The sequence below is a fragment of the Benincasa hispida genome, chromosome 12 (genome assembly GCF_009727055.1).
Source record: "Benincasa hispida cultivar B227 chromosome 12, ASM972705v1, whole genome shotgun sequence".
Lineage (NCBI taxonomy): Eukaryota > Viridiplantae > Streptophyta > Magnoliopsida > Cucurbitales > Cucurbitaceae > Benincasa > Benincasa hispida.
In genome coordinates this window covers 399,448-420,931 of record NC_052360.1, presented here as the reverse complement: position 1 = coordinate 420,931, position 21,484 = coordinate 399,448, and the positions used below count along the sequence as shown (strand labels likewise).

Below are 21,484 nucleotides of genomic sequence, written 5' to 3'. Positions count from 1 at the left end.
GTCAAGACAACCTTTTTGAATGGTTATCTTGAAGAGAGTATCTATATGTCTTAACCAGAAGGGTTTATTGAACAGGGTTAAGTGTAAAAGGTTTGCAAACTTAATCGATCCATTTATGGGTTGAAACAACCATCTAGATCCTGGAATATGAGATTTGACACTACGATCAAATCTTATGGCTTTGAACAAAACGTTGACGAACCTTGTGTTTATAAGAAAATCGTTAACAAAATTGTCGCTTTTCTGGTGTTGTATGTTGATGATATTATAATCATTGGGAATGAAATAGAATTTCTAGCTGACGTTAAAAGATGACTAGCTACGCAATTCCAAATGAAAGATTTGAGAGAAGTACAGTATGTTCTTGGGATCCAAATAGTTCAGAATCGCAAGAACAGAACATTAGCACTATCTCAAGTATCTTATATAGACAAGTTGTTGTCTAAATATAAAATGCAAAATTCCAAGAAAAGAATGTTGCCTTTTAGACATGGAGTTCATCTGTCTAAAGAAAAAAGTCCTAAGACACTTCAAGAGGTTGAAGATATGAAATGAATTCCATATACATCAACGGTAGGGAGCTTGATGTATGCCATGTTGTGTGCACGTTAAGAACATATGCTATGCAGTCGGAATAGTCAGCATATTTCAGTCCAATCCTGGATATGATCATTGGATTGTCGTTAAGAACATTCTCAAGTATCTTTGAAGAACGAGAAATTATATGCTCGTGTATGGTGCTAAGGATTTGATCCTTACTTGATACACTGATTCTAACTTCCAAACTGATATTGATTCTAAGAAATCGACTTCGGGATCAATATTCACTCTGAATGGAGGAGCTGTTTTGTGGAGAAGCATCAAGCAAAGTTGTATTGCAGACTCCACAATTGAAGCTGAGTATGTAGCTACAAGTGAAGTGGCAAAAGAAGCAGTATGGCTCAGAAAGTTCCTGGCTGACCTGGAAGTAGTTCCTAATATGCACTTGCCTGTCACCTTCTATCGTGACAACATTGGAGCAGTTGCAAATTCAAAGGAACCTCGAAGCCATAAACGAGAAAAGCACATCGAGCGGAAGTACCATCTCATCAAGGAGATTGTACATAGAGAAGACATGATCGTCATGCAGATAGTCTCACAAGACAACTTAGCTGATCCATTTACGAAGGCTCTCTCAGTTAAAGTGTTCGAGGGTCACCTAGTAGGATTAGGTCTACGAGATATTTGTCACTAGGGCAAGTGGGAGAATATATGGGTATTTAATGCCCTAGTTTATTGTATTTATACTTTTTTGTTCTTTTAGTATAACTCAACATTGAATATATTTGTATATATTAATTTGCTAGAGTTTTAGTCCAAGTGGGAGTATTGTTGGGTTTTATGTCTTAAAACTCGCACTTTGTAAAAGTTAAACATATTCTATTATCAATAAAAGATGTTATTCAACATTTCTTCAAATTAAATAAAGATATTGAATCTATTTCATGGAGTCTAAATCCAATAAACTAAGATCCAAGGCTATTATATGAATACTTGAACTTTATGTAGAGACATAAAGATGGATTGAGTTCGAGTAAATAGCCAAAACGATCTATAGTACATGATTAAGGTTGGGTACCTTATTCTGGTAACACTATTGGATGTGGCCTACTCTGTAGCTGTTATAAGTTGTTGTAAAGATACTACAAATGAAGTGATCCAGATTCGTTCATGTATTAACATGAGGAGTGAGGGCATTCTATGCAATGAGTTCGCATAAAATCGGACCGAGAAATAAGTCAATCTTACCTTTTAACGTTGTTTACTGTTTAAGACTGATTATTTCTCTTAGATGACCTAGGTAACTCGATCTTAATCCTAAGCTAACTATGAACTCCTGTTTATTCAGGATTATCCTTAGATTTGCATAGGTGAGGATTGACTTAACAGTGCCGGCTCAATAAGCCTCCCATTTCAGGGGTAAGATCGGGTAGATAGTTGGGGACATAGGGTGCAAGACGGAATTCACGTCTACCCTATTTAGGTATAGGAGAAAGGTTATTCTCTTAAGTACTGAATCCAAGTCTTAAACAAGAGGCCCCATCCTCTCACTGGCTCGAGAAAGATCCGGTTTAGTGATTGGATCATAAATCAATTGTTTATTAGAGAATCAGTTGGAACTTAAGGAACAAGAGATAATATCGAGGATAAAACAGAAAATTGACCCAGTCGGTATTACAAACAACCTGTGAAGGATCGACTTACTGTTATAATTAAATCATGTGGACACAAATATATCTACAGTGAAGAGATTGCAACTATCAAGCTATAATAGTATGACTTGATAGTTAACGAGTAATAATTAATTTGGTCTAAAGAGTTATAGCCAATTAATCTTAATCGTTGGAGCTCATGATCTGTAGGTTCATAAGGTCCCTCTACTAGCTCGTAAAACATAAATACCTTGAATTATTAAATTGAGTGAATTTGAAATGATATCAATTTGAATTGTTTAAATTGAATTTTAATTTGAAAATGTTCAAATTAAAATTAGGGTTTTTGAGTTTGAATTAGTTCAAAATCAAATTAGGGTTTGCATAATTATATTTGAAGTAATTAATGTTTAATTTATTGAAATTAAACAAAATTGGAGAGTGTATAATATTTAAATGTTGATTTAAATATCAATTACATGAATAAGATTCATGTTTAAATTTAGTTATATGATTAATTTAATATTTGATATTAAATTGATTAATTAATTAATAAAATTAAATTAATTTCCATTTTCTAAATTCAATTTGAGAAATTGAATTTTGCAATTTTAGATTTGATTAATTGAGAATAAATTAAATCGAATTTTGATTAATTTTAGAATTAATTAAAAAGAAAGAAATTTAGAAAAAAAAAAAAAAAGAATTGGAAATTGAAACCCAAAAGTGGGTTTTTCCCATTTTTGAAGCAAGGAGGAGGTGTTCCCCCTTCATGCACACACAAATCTCAATTCAAATAAGATAGCAGCTGCTGGCCAAATGCATGGTTGATGTTGCTTGCATGTTACTGAAGTATAAAACAACTTTAATTTGCAGAGAGAAAGGGAATGGGACATAGATTGAAAGCTGGAAAATTGGTTTCTAGTTCATCTTCTTCTTCCTCTTCAAACTCATAAAACACTTACCAAATTTACTTAAATTTGAGTTCCACCACTCAAATTCAAAGCTGAGAATAGTAGAGAAGACCACTTGGTGGTTCACGAACTGATTTGGAGCTAAATTGGAGTGAAGAGCAACTTGGATTTGAAGATTTCATCACAAAAGGTATGTAACTTGAAACCCACTTGAAAATGCATGCTTAAGAACTCAAATTAAATGTAATTAGAGTGCTTATTGATTCTGTTTGCTTCCATTGCATGCTTGTGTATCCCTCCAATTGGTATCAAAGCATGATTTGAGCACTTAATTAATGTTAATTTGAGTTTTGTGGGTGAATTTCTGAAGATGCATGATTGAACTGACATGGATGGTTTTCTCGGCTTTGGCATTAGATTTCTCTATGATTTCCAAGTTAAATTTGTAATTGGCTCTTGTTTGATGAGCTTATATGTGTGCTCTAGAGTCTGTAATTTATTTGGAGTCATTAAAGTCCATTTTAAGCTGTAATTTGGAGATTGAAGCAAGCAAGGTCGTGAGAAAGCTGCTAAGAATTGCCCCACTACCCAGGCAGCATTGCAACGATGCTTCAAGCATTGCAACGCTGTTCTTGGTGAAGACCGTAGTGTTGCAACGTTGGGATGAGCATTGCAACCCTAATCATCCCAATTGAGCAACGCGCAGTTCAAGCTGGTTCACATGGGAAAGGCCTGGTTTGATCGGTTCAGTCCCATTCCGGTCTGGTTCAACTCTATTTGGACCAATTCAACCCATTTTGATGCATTGGAGGTCCAGTTCGAGTAGTTCGGGTCAGTTCAGGTAGTTCTACACCAAGTTGAAGCTGTCTTGGACCTGTTATTGTAATAATTCAGTTATTATGCTTGCTTAGGATGCCAAAGTTGAACCATATCAGTGTTTATTTAAATAATTATGCATGTGATATATGTTGTATTTAAATTTAAACATGTTTTTGCATATAGTATGCCATTTAGATTTAAAATCCAACCATAGGAAGCATGTTACATGCATTGAGTATATGTTATAAATTGTTATAATGTATAGAATGCATGTTTAGGGTTTCTGTTTTTTTATAATTGTTATATTAAATTAAATGCCTTTGATGCATGTTGTGGATGTATAAGCATGTCTAAGTTTTATAAGTTGTTATAAAAATGAATTAGACATTAAAATCCATAACAAAGATAAGATGCATGCTCACGTAAGTTAATCACTTGTTTTAAATAAGTTAAAATAGGACGATATCTTGTAAAACCCGGTTACAAACTCAATCGGTATATAATCCTGTCTAAGGCAGGGGATACTTAAGTTGATGATCTTCGAAACACCTCCTACCTGGGGATTATGACCGAATAATTGAGTATTGTTAACCGATTTTTTATAAGCATACGTGAGCGATGTGAGGTAATAAAATGGTTTATCACCTAGACATTATAGGTTAAAATCCATTTATAAGCGTTATACTTGGATAAACCACATGGACTTAGGGTAGTTTATTTAGCCAAAGTGAACCTAAGTATAATTTTATCCAAATTAATAGAACACTTCAGTGGGAGTTTAATAACTCATATGTGACAAAGTTATTAGAACACTTTAGTGGGAGATTAATAACATATATGATACGTTATTTTTAGCTCTCACGTCCGTAAGAGTTCACAATCGAGATTTAAGTGATACTTCGTGTCATCTTGGGAGCGACCTCCATTTGGAAAGTATTAGCATAAATCCAGTTTCTGGTGAATAAGGGGAATTCGTTCAAACATAAATCAAATATACGATACATAGATTTCAACGGCCACGTCTCCACATAATTCACACCATGAGATTTATATGACCCTTCGTGTCACCCTAGGAGTGACCTCGATTCGGAAAGTGTTTGTATGAGTAAATAACAAGATGAATGGGGGAAGTAATTCATAGTAAGTGGGTGAAGGATATGTGTCAACGTGCCCTGCGATCTCTTGTTGCACCTGCTAGTTTGCTTTAGGCGGCCTTTACTAGTCGTTTAACGATAGCTATCCCCACAGAGGGTTGTAATATAGGATTCAGATCAACAAAAATTCCAGAAATCAATAGGACTTCTTAGGTTCATTCCCAACCTTGACTCTCCATTTCAGTAGCATAGTTGAGGCCGATCTCTGACGTCTAAAAAAAGAGGGTTACACTTACAAAATTACTAAAGTGTTAGTAATTTCTGACGGTAACTAAACGACTATAAGAATAAGAGTTATTTTGGAGATAGTGTTTGGCCAAAATTGTTTGCTTTAGTGGAGAAGTATCTGACTGCCTCGCGATAGCACGTCTTCTGAATCACTATAGTATCGTTGGAAATAAATAATGATTATGGGTATATTATTACTTATTTTGCTAAAACTTGATTTTGGATTTAGTTGCAATTTGCTAATTAGAATTTGTTTAAAATTTTCAGCATGTCAAAATCTTCTAGAATAATCATTTCCGAATTAGTTAGCGGTAAAATCGAATCGACATACATATTACTAGCGGTTAATGGTTTTAAAAAGGTTTTAATAGAGGATTGTCCTCGATCTCCCAACACATCTAAAGTTTTAAACTATATGGATGAGAATGCAAAATTCGAAAAAAAAAATGAATATGATTTACTTGTTATCGAAGCATGTCTAGTGGAAAATGATAAGACCTAGATAATTGATTCAGATGCCGCTAATCATGTTTGTACTTTCTCATAGGAAACAAGTTCCTGGAGACAGTTGATAAAAGGCGAAACAATCTTTAAGGTAGGGACCAGTGAGGTTGTTTCAGTTAAAGCAGTGGGAGATATGAAGTTATTTGTAAGAAATAAATACATTTATCTTAAAAATATTTATTATATTCCTTCTATGAAAAGGAATCTAATATCTATCTCTTGTTTGCTAGAACAAAATTATAGAGTTTCTTTCGAAAATGATGAAGTGTTCATCAATTCAAGAAATAACCAAATTAGTTAAGAGTGAACACTGAAGTGGATTTCCAATAATCCTTATCAGTCTAAAAATCAGAGTCCGTGTATTCTATAAGGATCAAATCTTTAGAACCATACACAAACATGTAGTTCCTCGTTCTCCGAAGATACTTGAGGATGTTTTTGATGGATGTCTAGTGACCCTGTCCGGGATTAGACTGATATCTATTGATTATCCCCATAGCATAGCAGATGTTAAGTCTAGTACATAACATCGCGTACATCAAACTGCCAACGACAAATGCATAGGAGACCTGTCTCATTTCCACAACCTCTTGAGGTGTCTTAGGAAAGGCAAAAGGCCCATTTTGGAGTTTTGCATCGAGTACGTGATTAACATCTTGTCAATGTATGATGCCTGAGACAGTGCTAGTACTTTGTTCTTTCGATCCCGAAAGATCTGAATCCCAAGAGCAAACTGAGCCTCACCCAAATCTTTCATTTGGAGTTGGGTCGCTAGCCAGTTCTTAACTGAATTCAATAAATCTACATCATTCCCAATGAGTAGGATATCGTCAACGTGTAACACTAGGAAAACTACTGAATTGTTGATGATTTTCTTGTAGACACAAGGCTCATCAACATTTTGGTCAAAGCCATAATATTTGATTGCAGTATCAAACCTTATGTTCCAAGATCGAGATGCCTGTTTCAGTCAATAAATGGACCAATTCAGTTTGAAAACCTTTTGCTCCTGACCTTGGGCTATGAATCCCTCAGGTTGCTCCATATAAATGGTCTCCTCAAGATTATCATTCAGAAAGGAAATCTTGACATCCATTTGCTATATCTCATTGTCATAATATGAGGCAATGGATAGGAGGATGTGGATAGACTTAAGCATGGCAACAGGCGAGAAATTCTCCTCATAGTCAACACCCTCCACCTGGGTATAACTTTTTGCAACAAGTCTAGCCTTGAAGGTTTGCACCTTCCCATCAGCACCTCGTTTCCTCTTGTAGATCCATTTACAACCTATAGATTTAACCCCATTAAGTTGATCTATAAGATTCCACACTGAGTTGAAGTATATAGACTCCATCTCGAGATCCATGGCTTTGACCCATTCATTTCTGTCAACATCCTCCATTGCCTTCTTGTAAGACAACAGATCCTCAACCTCGCCATCAGCTACCATAGCCAGGATTTCAGTTAAACCCATATAGCGAACAGGTGGATTCACAACCTTCCCAGTACGTCGAGGTTCCCTCAACTCTTGAGGTAGATTTGACCTACTAGATGAAATTCCATCAACAACTCTTGTTGATGTAGCAGGCTCTTCAACAATTCCTGTAGAAGTTTTAGTAGTTTCGTTGGAAAGCTCACACAACACGATTTTACTTCTTGGACTGTGCTCCTTTTCCTTCTCAAGGAAGGAGCATTTGTCGATATAAACAACTTGTTTTCCTTAGGATCATTAAAAATAACCCCCTCGTGTGCCTTTGGGGTAGCCTACAATTAAGCACAGTCTCGAACGTAGTTCCAGTTTCTTAGAATTAGCCTTAAGCACATGTGCTGGGCAACCCTAGATGCGAAAGTGACGCAAACTAGCTTTACGCTCGTTCTTCAACTCCAAAGGTGTTCTGGCAACACTCTTGGAGAGAACACAGTTAAGGATGTAAGTTGCAATCTCTATTGCAAAACCCCAAAACGAGTCTGATAAAGAAGCGTAACTCATCATCGACCGAACTATGTCTTACAAGGTTCTATTTCTCCTTTCTGATATACCATTCTGCTGAGGTGTACCAGGTGCTGAGAGTTGGGAAACGATTCCATGTTCTATCAAATAGTTATGGAACTCATTATCTAAAAACTCTCCACCCTGATCAAATCGAAGTGTTATAATCAGTTTATCTAATGCATTCTCAACTTCAACCTTGAACTCTTTGAATTTTTTAAAGGATTTTGATTTATGTTGCATTAAATAAACATAACCATACCTCGAATAATCATTAGTAAAAGTGATGAAATACTCGTAGCCTCCCCTTGCTCGCACATTCATCAGACCACAAAGGTTTGAATGCACTAAATCTAGAGGCTCTATGACCCTATAACCTTTTCCAGTAAAAGGTCTTTTAGTCATCTTGCCTTCAAGGCATGACTCGCACACAGGTAAAGAATTTTCTTCTAATTCGTTTAGAAGTTCATTCTTCACCAACTTCTCAATCCTATTGAGATTGATGTGCCCTAATCGAAGGTGCCAAAGTTGGGTATTTTATTTAGGAGAAACTTTAAGTCGTTTGTTTTAAGTTACGACAGTTTTAAACATCTCTATGTTATGGAGGAAATTTGTTGCTAACGGCCTTAGCACATACAAATTATTTTCCAATTTAACTGAACATATCTCAACACCATCTTTAAAAAAAAAACACTTTATTAACTAAAAATTTGAGAGTATATTTACATTCAAACAAGGACTTTATAGAAATCAAGTTCCTCTTTAACTCAAGAACAACATACACATCATTCAAAATGATAAATCTATTATGTAAAGTCAACCAAAGGCCTCCCACTGCCACAGCTGAGACGACATGCTCGGTGCCTACTCGCATCATCATCTCACCAGCCTCAAGCTGCCTCCAGGATCTAATCCCCTGAAAAGAAGAACAAACATGGTTAGTGCTTCAGAGTTTATAATCCAGGCAGAATCATCATTTTCCAGTAAACAAGTCTCCAAAACCAGTAAATCACATTTACCTTGATTGGCCTTGGCCTTCTTCTTCTCCTTCAACCAATGTGAGCAATTCCGCTTCCAGTGCCCATCTTGGTTGTAGTGGAAACATTTTCCATTTTCAACCGGCGCTGGTTGCCTACCCCGCGGAGTGGCAGGTTGTGGGTTAGTCGATAGTTTCCCTTTCCCTTTACTACCCTTCTTCTTCTTCCACTTTTTAGTGTCGAAAGAAGAAGGTGCAAACTTAGTTCTTGAGGTTGAACCTTTGAGGAAATTTTTAGATGATGAAACAACATTTGCCTCACAAACCTTCTTCTTGCCTTTCAGCAAGGATTGGAATGTCTGCAACTCGTGGAGGAGAGTTGTAAGGGTGTAATCAACCCTGTTCAGAACAGCGTTGCTTATAAAGTGCAGGAAGCTTTTTGGCAACGTCTCTAAAATAATGCTAACCTGGCTGACCTCATTGATGCGATCCCCGTTCATCTTCGCCACATTAAAGTGGACCATTATGTTCAAAACATGTTCTCAAATAGATGTACCCTCCTTCATTTTGGAGTTGAAGATGAACTTAAGAGCTTCATGTTTGAGCTTCCTGGACGGTTGTCTAAACATTCCCTTTAGGGATTCCATGATCTCATGAGCAGAGACCATGGGCTCATGCTTCTTGGCCAAGACGTCGTTCAAGCTGGCCAAGATATAAGCTTGGGTCTTCTCGTTCACCTGTGTCCATTTCTCATAAGCCTCTCGAACATTTCGAGCTGCGGTTTGAGTTGAATAGGGGGACACTCTTCCGTAAGGACGAACCGAGGTCATCGATGATAAGTATTATGTTTATCATGTTTTTCCAACTAGCGTAGTTATCGCTAGTCAATTTTCTAGCGGCTAAAAGAGCTAAAGTAGTGGTTTCCATTTTTAAAAGTTGTTGAAAACAAGAACAAGCTTAATAAGTCTATTTGCATTACCACTTTTAACACCAATTTTAGGGTTTTTAGCAAAATAGTTTTATTGTACCCTAAGTAAAGTGACATCTATTTTGCAAAGATGCCCCAACGAGGTAGGACAAGAGTTATCGTTGGGGTGATCAAGTGCCCCTTCACTGGGATGAGACATTCTTAACCATTAGACAGAAACAACTCTTGTAACGGACTCTAACAATCACCATTGTTCGGTCCCGAATTTATTAACAACCTTAATAATTTTGTGTAAGTGTAACCCTTCATTTTAGGCCCTAGAGTCTTGCCCTAATGCGCCCACCATTGAGGAAAAGCAGATTAGGACAAGAGACTAAAGCAACCTTATCCTTTTCAGGGGATCAGATAAAGAGTTGTGCAAATACAACCATCCTTTAGGGGGACACTCCCAGGGTGCCTCGAGGCAATGCACAAAAACGTTATCCAACCTAATGAGAGAGACTGTGGGATATGTTGTCACACGTCCCGCGCCCACTTACTATGAACATTCTCTCCATTCACCTTGGTATTGACCTACCCAAACACTAGGGGGACACTCCCAGGGAGCCACAAGGTCGATGATAGATCTCACGGTGTGAACTTTTAGGGAGAAACGTGTAGAGGTTTAAGTGAAGTATCATATACCTTAAGTACCTTCCACTAAATGTTCAACCCAGGGTTTCATTAACTTAGACAATCCACTACTGATTTTATCTAAGTGTAAGTTTAATTTGCTAAAAAAAATCTTGCTTTTGATAATTAAATAAGTTCGAATCAAGTCTTATTAAACACTTTAACAGTCTGTCATCAAATTTGCATGCATGCAACAAATCTATCTAATTCACCTTTCTAGGTAGGTTCCCGGGTAGGGGTGTTTCGTTTTCGTCAACTTAAAAACCCTACCTAGCCAGAACTTGCCTTAGACAAAAGGTCCCTTATAGATAGATTTGGTACATATTTAATCTTTTATTAGTCAATTTAATCCTATTAAACCGAATTAAAAGATTAAACTTAGATTTTTAATCTCATTAGAATCATGATCCTAGGTCTATCTTAATCAAATTTTAAAACTCTTTTAAAACATAATTAAACCTAAGTTTGCATGCATGTCTTTCTTATTTATTTTAGTTCTAATTTCTATTATAACGCTTATAAAAAGAAACAACTAAAACCAACAACATTGCTAAGTTGGACTAGGTATTTATAACTTTTATAAATTAACCTAAGTGTCATGCTTCATGCAATGTTCATTCATTACTATATATAACATTTATATAACTTGTAATGAACCAAGCATACATGCTTTCATACACCCTTATACTATAACAATTACAATATAAAAATCATGCATGGATATGTTTAATGCATGCATATATTATAACTTCCATATTATATGATGCATGAGCATGCTTTAAAGTAATTTAATCATGCAAACTACTATATTATAATCTTATAATATAAAGATGATGCATGAATAATTGCATAACCTATGGTGGGTTTTAAAACTATATGGCATACTTTATGACATATAATTAAATATACACATTCATAAAAAATCAATGGACCAAGATAATTAGCCTAAGAAACCGAAAAAGAAAAGCTATCAATTATAAAAGCCATCGAGCGAACCGGTTCAAACAGACGAACCAGGCCTTGAACCGCCCAAGCGAAGCCTCGTTCCTTGATCATATAACAACTCCTTGTGATCGTCAAGTAATGTTGAACGAATATAAACGATCGTGTAGCATGGATCGAGTGCCTATGACTATGCGATGAAGCATGAAGGTCACCCGATCGTGTAGCACACATCGTATAACGCATGCCTAAATGATCAAGTAGACGACAACTATTCGATGAAGCATGATCGTTTAAACGATCGTGGAGCAAGTGTCAAGTATCACATACCGAATGATCCAGTAGCCAGTGACTATGCGATGAGCATGCTGGCCTACTCAATCGTTTAGTGTGCGCGCCTACCATGTGTCGAGTATCATATACTTAACAATCGTTTACCTCAATGTCTACGCGATTGAGTAGACAACGCAACACAATCGAGCAAGCTCTTTACTCGATTGCGTCGCATCGGCCATGCGATCGTTTAGCAAATACTACACAATCGAGTAGAACTTTTCTACACGATCGCATAGCCAAATCTAAACGTTTGTTTAGCCTGGGCTACACGATGCGACCAACCCTTGGTCTTCTTCCTCGATGAGAACGACATCTCCATGCGTTGAAGCTTCATCACGAGCGACTCTTACAGACTCGAACACTTTAAATACAGACTCCATAGCAAATTAATTAAACCCACCAAGACTGCATATGTAATTTACATCAATGGAATTTAGAATATCAGAAAAACCTAGCTCTAATACCAATTAAAGAAAACTCTTAAACAAGAGAACCAATGGGCGGAAGCAGATCGTTCTAAATCCTATTGTGAAAGAATATTGATATTTACAATCTAACACAGAACAGTTATGCATCAAGTTTAAAATATAGCATGCTTCATAAAATTAACACTAAGAGATCGAGTGAATATACCCTTGAAGAACTATTCTTCTTGTCCCTCGATCAAACTTAGCAGCGTGTTCAATTGCACGAACGCAACGCGAACAAACCAGCAAACTGCACAATTGGTAGAATCTCGAACACAATCGAGTAACACTCGACCCTCGACCCACGTTTGTAGCAATACCTTTGCAGTTTTTGCAGAAATAGGAGGACTCAGTGAAAGAAAGAGCAACATCTGATGATAGAGAGGAGACTAGTCCAAGCCTTTTTTCTCCAAAGAGGATTTCTTCGATTGTAGCATTGAGAGATGGCAGGGGAATCTTGGCCTGATCTAATTGAGTCTAGATGGGCTAAAGAATAACCAGGTACTCATTCACAGATTGACTGATCAAATTGGATATGAATGGTCAGAGTGGAAGTGTTACTCAACCAGGTGATTATTTGGTGGTGTCATCTCCGATAACAATCCGCCACAACTTGCGTCCAATCAAGAAACTCTTCATTTGATAGGCCCACATAAAGTTGGTGTTGTCCAATACAATGCTAATAGGAAGAAAAACATAAATTTTTCCCATTAGAACAACTAAATGGAGACAAACAGATGCACAAGAAATCACCAAAAAAGAAAAAGCTCATATTATGGCTCGGCTTGCAGACGGCTCGACTCGACATAACAAAGGGCTCGGCTCGGCTCAACAGGTGGCTCGCCTCGATTCGGCTCAACAGATAGCGCGGCTCGGCTCGCTCGGCTGGCGGCTTTTCCTCAGATCTGAAGTGTACGTGAGTTCGCTTCGTTGGTCCGGAAGGCAGAACAGAAGGCAGAATGCTTTCTGGATCGAGACTGGAAGGAAGACGAAGGTGCACGGTGGCTGGTGACTGTCGATTGAGACTGGAAGGCAGAGCGGCACGGATTGGTCCGAACGGGCTTCGTTGGTTGGATCCGAGAACGATATTCGGATCTGAATGGTTGTGAACGGCTGGATCTAAAGCGGACCAAATTCACGGATCTGAAGCGGACGGAGGTGCACGGCTGGTGAACGGAGGGCTGGTGAGTTTCACGGATCAGATTTGGCTGGATCTGAATGGTTGGGGCATGGCGGTGACAGGCAATGTTACCATGTAAATAATTTGGTATATCACTGTATTTTTGTATATTTTGATTGGTAAAATACACAAGTATTTATACATAAAAGCCTACCTAAAAATAGATACATACAACCTGTAACCAAAGCCTACAAAAGCACAACCACCCAACAACCCTTATAACAATTATAACAATAACAATTAACAATATTGATTGATTCTTTGTATGCTAAGTTTATTCTAGCGTTATGTTTACGTCAAGAACAAACAGATAAGTAGAGCACCATTAGGAATGTTTTTTTTTCTTCTTTTTGAGAGGGAGAGTTATTAGAATTTTTATTCTGTCATGCTTGCTAAACATAGTTGGTGCCTTAACGAGCAACCCGAATAGCCTCTTTGCCCAATTGCTCAAAGGTCGTTACTTCCCCAATGAAGCTTTTTTTTCCCCCTCTTTTGTTGGAAGGGTTAGGTGTGTATCTGTTTTGTTTACTAATCTCTACCTACTTAGTAAAGATTACTAAGTAGGTGTGTATCATTTAGGAATAAGTTTTCCATGATTCTTTATCAACATTTATTTTAAAATAATCCACAACAACTTTACACTAAATCATAAATTTTGGTGTCTTGATCAACTAAAAAAAGATACTACTAGAAACCATCTTGAACATATAAGACAACATCTCTCATAATCTCTTACACTTCACTAAAACTGTTGTATAATCTGATAGTATTATATCTAACAAGACAAAGAGATCTAATGGCAATGGAAGAACAAAACAAAACTAAGTCTTCCACTAAGGCTAACAATCAAAATTTTTTTAAAAGGTTTATTGTCAAATTAGTATAATGTCAAACCCTTTTTTGCTTAAGCCATGTAATTTGTATCGCCGGCTTTCGTAATGCAACAAACATTTCTCTATTTTCTCTTTTGATAAGGATATCTGCAGCCTTCATATACAACTCATCACCTTCTATAATTCCAGGTAAGCCTCTTAAAGTTTCCATTACTTCAAGAGTACTACATCCTGGTAAATCTCTTCTTCTATATTCTATGACATCACAAAGACGATCTAATGCACCAAACAATCTACAAGGCGATCCAACCTTTGAATCTACTTTTTTCCTCCTTTTCTCACTCCCTTGAGTATAAGTAGCACTAGTATTAACTTCATTCGTGTTACTTTCAACATTGTTGAACTTTGTGTCTCCTGTTGTGTCATCATTATAATCTTCAATCCCATCACTTGTAGCCTTGCGTAAAACAACTTGAGATGGGGTTGGGGCCCAAGCTCCTCCACTGACTGCAACATCTTTAAAAAGAATGTTCAGGAGCTCCACATTTTGTAGTCCTTTTGCTCGGAACTTGGCTGCCTCAGGAAGATCCTATAAAATAACAAATCAATGAACAAATTCATAACTAGTTGCATTAAAATTTAAAATTGTTAAACAAATACAAATTCAAGGAGGATTACCTTTAATTTGTGATCCCACCATTGACTAGTTGCATCAATGGTTTGCCTTAGAGGATCCCATCCTATTTCTTTTTCATTTCCAATCAAATCATTCCAAACTTGCCAATCTTTCTTGAGTGTTGTCCATTTGTTCTTAAGTTGCTTGTACCCATAATTTCTTCCAGTCCTTTCATAGAAGTTCTTAACTACATTCCTCCATCCAATTTTCGTAAAATAACCACGAGGTCTATGCCCATTTAATGTCTCGGTAACACAAACATTTATGAATGAATCAACAGTAACATCGTCCCAAACAGCCTTTGTTTGCCTCTCTTTTTCATCGCTAGTAGCTAAACTCCTGGACATTCTAATACATAAACAATAACAAAAAGCATTTGAATCAGTTTTACATGGTTAGATTAAAAACAGTGAAGACTAGAGATGAAAATTGGAAGATATAGACAAAATTTGAAATGTAAAAAGCAAGAAATTATACTATTTTCCCTGTGACCCAGCAGCAGCAATTCATCCTCTCAGTATTTTCACTGAAATGAGAACTTAAAGAAGGAATATAAACTTGAATCTCAGATAACCCATAAAAAATGGTAAACAATTGATGTAGTTTCAGTTTCATTATCAGTGAAGATCCAGAAAGAGAATAATAGTCCCTCGTTTACAAAATATCTAACACAGAATCCCAACTCTCCATGTTCATAAAGCTTCCTCTATCTTCTCGCCTGATATGGTGTTTAGGAACTACTAGGTTTTATTAAACTAATGCCAAGGGAATTTAAACAGTGAGAAACAGAGATGATCAATGGTAAGAATAACCCAAAAGGGGAAATCGAACCAGGAGGGATTCAAAATGAAAGAAAATTACAGTATCAAAAAGCAAAATAAAGTTAAATAGTAACAAATAATACACAATTCAAATGCGATTAGTAAAAGTTTGTCTTAAATTTTCTGATATGGTTCCTTTCTAACAAGATCAGAGCAAAACAGAATGAATTTCGTGATGAACATTTGAATAAAAGATTAAAGAGATCATGAAATTCAGAATCGAAATTGTAAAAGAAAACAAAAACGAAGTGGAAAAAGAATTAGAAACGTACCTTAAGAGAATAAAAAATGGAGTAGAGAAAGAAGAAATGAGAAATTAGGGCAGAAATGAAGAGGAGGAAGCATCAAATTAGAATGGGGAATGTTTCATGTTTGGTGTAAACAGTTTGTTTCTTTCTAAGGTGCTTTCCAGTCAAGCAGTTGGACGGAAAGTGCTTCCTAATTCTAACTTAAAACTTTTTATAAAGCAACGTAAAGTGTTTCCAAAAGTACTTTCCATTATGATTTTTGACTCCACATCATGAATTTCTAAAAATGATGATAATAATCGAAAAACTGAGAAACCAAGACGGTCCAACTCACTTGGACCGGTTTTCATTTTTCTCTTTCTTTTAAGTTTTGCCAGTTTATTCCGTATTAAAAAATTTAGTTTGTTAGGTTCGGTTCGGTTCGTGGTTGTTATAAACGGTCTGAACCAGGTAGAACCCTATTCTAGGGTAGGAACTAGCTGCCTATACCTCTTGCCCATCTCTTTTCCTATAGGCCCATCCCTTTGAGCCCACGACTTCTCATTAGGGCTCATCTTTCACACAAAATGGTTTTAAAAGAAAAATAAAATAAAGAGCCAGTTGCTCAAAACCCCTTCCATTATTAAAATTTCAGTTTTGAAAATTGGAATTTTTTTGTAATGCGATTAGTTATGAAGAGAAAGGTCTACGAGTCTTTAAAATGTATATAGGTTTTGTGTCTTACAAGTTTCTAAATTTTAGATATTTGGCTTGATACAATTTTGTTGACAACCATCTGACTTCTAATTTTTAAAAAGGTTTGTTTACTTATTTATTTTTCTTTAGCACCTATTAGTTTTCTTTACTTTAATATTCATTTCTATTATGGTTTACAAAATCCAAGCTGAGTATTGAAAAGCTAAAGCAAGTAATTTTTTAAAAAGTTCAAACGTTTCCTTTTTTAAATGATGAAAATCATGGGTAAAAGCCAAAAACCAATTTGAAAGATAAATTTTCAAGTCAAACATAAAAGAACTAAATCTGGAAAAGGCTTACAAAATAATAGATCTATAAGAAAATGGTCATAAAAGGCTTAACCACCGAATTTTCCCAAGAAAATAGTTAATAGCTGTTCTGTCATGGCTTTACCCATCTCTTAACAGTTAGGTTTTTGTTAGGTTATCTCCCAACTTCTCACATAGTATTCCCCCTTTGATTAAGGGTTTTGTATGTGGTTGGTTGTGGTGGTGTATATCATGCTAGTCTTAGAAAAATAATTTTTGTTCTTCCAAATATTGATAAAACAATTATAAAGATGAAGCGAGTACATAGACACCATTAACAATTCATCTGTAGAGGGCCACTAAAGGAAAGGTGAGGCTATCCAATCCAATTATGAAAATCACTTGGGTTAAAAATCACTTATAATCAATTCAATATCTAATCTATGTTCATCATTGAATGATTTTAACCATTATTAAACCACTTCCAAACATGTCATTAATTGATCACTCTCTTACATAAGCTGTTTTTTACTCTTTTTAATACTCATATTGTTTCCTCCTGTGTTGAAGACTGAGGTTTTGTGAGAGTAATGTCTTGTTTCCAAAATTGAGTACAAAATTGGATATCCTCTACTCTTAATGAGGACTTGATTTGTGGTTAATTATTTTAATGAAACTCATCTTAGAATAGTTAAATAAAAAAAAAACACTAAGGTGCATTTCATAAGCAACTAAAGTACACTAATAGTACAAAAAATACGAAACTAATTATGAAGATTTCTCTCAATGTTGAAATTGGGTTATAGTATCTTTTTGCCTTAATGTTGCAATTGGGTTCATATGTTATATACCTAATTTACTCAATGCTTTCATTAAGCATTTTATTTACATTTCACGGGTCATAGAAGAATCCATCAAAATAAACAAGTTATCCTCCTCAATTTCAAGAACCTGAACACCAAACACCAGGTGGTGACTAAACTCTTCATGGAGGCACAATCTCAAATGAGGCATAAAATCCCTTATTTGGACCAAACTTGTTAATCGTTCTTTAATTCCTATAATGGCCAATCATGATTAAAATATGGTAGGTAAATAATCAACTTTTACATAAAATCTCAATTCTTCATGTTGTAATGAAGCAATAGGCACGGAGTAAAATCTCATTCTGTTCACTAAACATTATCATCTGAAGCCTCGAATCCAGCTGAACAAATAAACAATGATTCATGAAAAATCTGACTGTAACTGTAAAGCATTAAATTAGTTCTTATAACATAAAGTTCAATGATCAAAATGGATTTGCAGAAAGTTTGGAGACCAAGAACAATAAAGATGAAGATCAAACACTGAAAACAGCATTTAAAACCTCCATTTCCCCATTTTCCTGAAACATCATCCGACTGAAATTCTATGAGTGACGACAATCAAGAAAACAGTCAAGTATGCATAGTTTTGGAAATCAGTTAAAATTCTATAATCTATCAGAGCCAGGAGTATGAATCAGAACCATGCGGCTATGATTCTTTTTACTTTCGATAATTGCATCCCTAAAATAAACAAAAAGAGATTCGAAATGGATTTCTTATCAGTGAAAATGAAAAAAAAGTTCAAGAACACAGTTGAAAACGGAATCATCGGAAATTGAAATATCATTAGCTAGAAATACGAATCCAAATCATGCGACTATGATTTTTCTTCTTTTTCGATAACTGCATCACTAAATCTACAAAAGGAAAATCGGACTGAAATTTTAATCAGTGAGATTAAAATGAAAACGAAATCATTGGAAATTGAAGTATCATAGCAAGGAATAGGAATCAAAATTAAGCCTCAGATAGATAGTTCTCAGTCATAAAATTATCAGACAATGTAGGCAAATCAAAATATCAATCATCACCGGCCAGATTCAGTAAGAACAATAAGAAATGAAATCAAACCGAATGGTGAAAATTAGCGAGTGAAGAGATCACTCAGTTCAGCGGGGTAGTCGACATGCAAAGACGTTTCACTCTTTCAAAGAAGAAAGAGGAAATTACTCTGCAATCCGGTCTGTTGAGCTTGAATTTTAGTGAGTCGTCACCGCGATCTTCTTCACTCGCTATAAAAAAAACAAAATGAAAAGCTTACAGGAAAAAAAATGTAATGGGATTGAGAGCGTAATTGAAAACGATTCGGCAATGAAGGCGCTGTGTAAAGCATTTATATAGTGGAGGTAGGGGAGATTAGGGTTTCTCATTCTTGTAGGAAAATACGAGAATGACCCGCTCCTCGCTAGTGTTAGGATTGTGGAGATATTCCCCTGTTATTTATTTTTAAAAAAGAAAATTCAACTTTTACCACCTGAGCATGTTGTTCAAATAATCCGGATTACTCTTCACCATCCAACCTAAATCGTAGGATCTGGATTGAGTTAATTAGAATGCTGTCGTTTGGTTTAAAATTTTATATATGCTCATGAATTAAGGAGGTCCGAAAACAATAAGTCTTGGAATAAGATTATGGAAATGAATGATTACATTGTGCATGAGAATGTTGTCGAGATTTTATGGGAATAATTTTTTTGGTATTTAATTTGTAAAATTAATCATGAAAAGTCTCTACAATTTTAATAGATTTATTGATAAACAATAAATTTAATTCAAAGTTTTGAAAAAATTAATTATTTAACAATCAAATAATAATATTAATTACAAGTATTTGTAAAATGAAAAATGTACAATTAAAGCTACTTGATTAAATAATTTGATAGGACTGATTTGATGAATTTATATAATTGTGATGTATTAATTAATGAAACAACCAATGAATTTTAATTAATTAATGATAAATTAATTATAATTATAAAAAAATTAATTCATATTATATTAATCATAATGATTATTAACTAACTATAAATATAATTAATTAATTAATTAATTGATTGATTGATGGTTTTATTGCTTCGATTTTTAACCGTTTATTGAAAAATAAGAATAGATATATACTGTCTCTTATACACATCTAGATGTGTATAAGAGACAGGGTATCCCTTGTCCATTCCCACTCTTATTTTCATTCTAATTCACCCAATCCAAACGCCTCGGTTTAGGCAAAATCCAATATTTTAAAAATATTTTAAAATTTGAATTCTTTTAAAAGATGACTGTTAGGGTTAATTTTGAACAATTATACCTCTTTTCATTTACTTCTATCTGATTTTTTTCCTATTTTCGAAGCTGCTCTAATGATAAAGAGAGAAAATATATTTATTATAAAGAGAGAAAATTTATTTAATATAATTTTTCTCATTTATCAATTGGGGAGAGAAAATAAATTTAGTATAATTCTTTTTCCATTTTCCAATTTGGAAAAAAATGCATTTAATGAAGTTTTATTTTCTATTTACGTTGGTTTTCACGTATAATTTTATTGGCTTTTTTTTTTTTTGTTTTTTTATGGATTATTGATTATTTTAAATATACCTTAGAACATTTTTTATGGATTCATGGTTATTTTAGATATAGCTTAGAATATTTTGTTAGGTGTTTGAAAATATTCTAACCAATATATGAAATAAACTACAGTTTGTAAATTAGAGATTGACTCAATGTTTGACATAAATCATAGTATAAACCAATATATGAAATATACCACAGTATATAAATTTTCATAAATTTCATTTACACCACAATACATATATCATAATACATGAAGCATAAATTAAAAAAAAAAACACTTTTGTTTATATCAAATAAACGAATACATATATCACAGTATATATCAAATTTCCTACATAAGTTAAAAAAATACATATATATCATAGTATATATAAAAAATAGGAAAAAGTAAAACTAAAAGTTGAATCGAGCCCACTGTTCGTCTGCTTCGAGTCCGCCGTCACCGCCTATTTACTCTAATCCACCGTCGTTGTTCATTTGCTCCAAGTCCGCAGTTGCCGTTCATTTGCTCCGAATCTGTCATTGCCATTCATCTGCTTCGAGTCTGTCATTGTAGTTCTTATCGTCCCATGCTCGCCTCGTCGCTGGATCACCCTATGCCATCCATCTCCCACCTATAACTCACAACGTCGGAAGGAAAAAAGAAAGGGAGGAAGAAGAAATAACCTTGAAGTATGGGGGGATATATAGGTGGGGAAAGAGAATATTATATATATATATATATATAACGTAAGTGAGGGATAAATTATATTGGGTTGGATTGGATTAATTTTTTTTTTTAATGTTTTTTTCGAGTTGGTTTGGGACTTGGATTGCATTTTTTAAATTTTAAGTTGACCGAATCCAAATTATTATTATTATTATTATATATAAAAATTTCAATTAGGGTTTTCTTTTCACGTTGCACAACAATTAATGCCTCACTCCTTCTCCTTTAATCTCCGTCCCTATTCCTCTTCATCTCACCTTAGTCCCTTTTCCTCATCTAATTTCTTTATGTAGTTTGTTCATAAAAAAATTTCATCGCCCCTATCCTTAGTTTGTCCTTCGTTTTTATTGGGTTCGTCTCTTCTCACTATCGTGATTTGCTCCTTTTTTTCTCTCACCGTCATTTCCTTCTTCTCCCTCAATCTCTAGTCATCCGGTGTCGATTTCAGCATTGAGCTAAGTTCAATCAC

General features: G+C 35.0%; 2 protein-coding genes and 2 non-coding genes across 7 annotated transcripts; all 4 read right to left on the bottom strand.

Annotated features, from left to right (window-relative positions):
* Nucleotides 1–8,699: 8,699 nt before the first annotated feature.
* Nucleotides 8,700–10,111, bottom strand: LOC120067099. Its single transcript, XM_039018505.1, has 2 exons — nucleotides 8,824–10,111; nucleotides 8,700–8,720 (listed from the first exon to the last, which is right to left on the bottom strand). The coding sequence occupies exons 1-2, from the start codon at nucleotides 9,302–9,304 to the stop codon at nucleotides 8,713–8,715; spliced, it is 489 nt and encodes a 162-aa protein (XP_038874433.1). The 5' UTR covers nucleotides 9,305–10,111; the 3' UTR covers nucleotides 8,700–8,712.
* Nucleotides 10,112–14,025: 3,914 nt separating this feature from the next.
* LOC120067098 (L10-interacting MYB domain-containing protein-like) lies at nucleotides 14,026–19,091 on the bottom strand. Of its 4 annotated transcripts, none has more exons than XM_039018502.1 (4): nucleotides 15,908–19,090; nucleotides 15,292–15,352; nucleotides 14,817–15,162; nucleotides 14,026–14,727 (listed from the first exon to the last, which is right to left on the bottom strand). In XM_039018502.1, the coding sequence occupies exons 3-4, from the start codon at nucleotides 15,159–15,161 to the stop codon at nucleotides 14,194–14,196; spliced, it is 879 nt and encodes a 292-aa protein (XP_038874430.1). In that variant the 5' UTR covers nucleotide 15,162; nucleotides 15,292–15,352; nucleotides 15,908–19,090; the 3' UTR covers nucleotides 14,026–14,193. The 4 variants fall into 4 exon arrangements, with proteins under 4 accessions (XP_038874430.1, XP_038874431.1, XP_038874432.1 ...); XM_039018503.1 differs by having other exon boundaries at nucleotides 15,292–15,340; XM_039018504.1 differs by lacking the exon at nucleotides 15,292–15,352 and having other exon boundaries at nucleotides 15,908–19,091.
* On the bottom strand, nucleotides 18,693–18,774 carry LOC120068673. The gene has a single exon (XR_005479306.1). It is a non-coding gene; the product is annotated as a small nucleolar RNA SNORD34 (small nucleolar RNA).
* Nucleotides 18,834–18,956, bottom strand: LOC120068685. Its single transcript, XR_005479316.1, has one exon. It is a non-coding gene; the product is annotated as a small nucleolar RNA Z107/R87 (small nucleolar RNA).
* Nucleotides 19,092–21,484: the final 2,393 nt, after the last annotated feature.

Bases quoted from the DNA above. Each gene is read 5' to 3' on its own strand.
- LOC120067099 (XM_039018505.1), bottom strand. From the start codon at position 9,304: ATGGTCCACTTTAATGTGGCGAAGATGAACGGGGATCGCATCAATGAG.
- LOC120067098 (XM_039018504.1), bottom strand. From the start codon at position 15,161: ATGTCCAGGAGTTTAGCTACTAGCGATGAAAAAGAGAGGCAAACAAAG. The intron at 14,728-14,816 runs GTAATCCTCCTT...GTTATTTTATAG, and splicing joins GGTGGGATCACAAATTAAAG to GATCTTCCTGAGGCAGCCAA.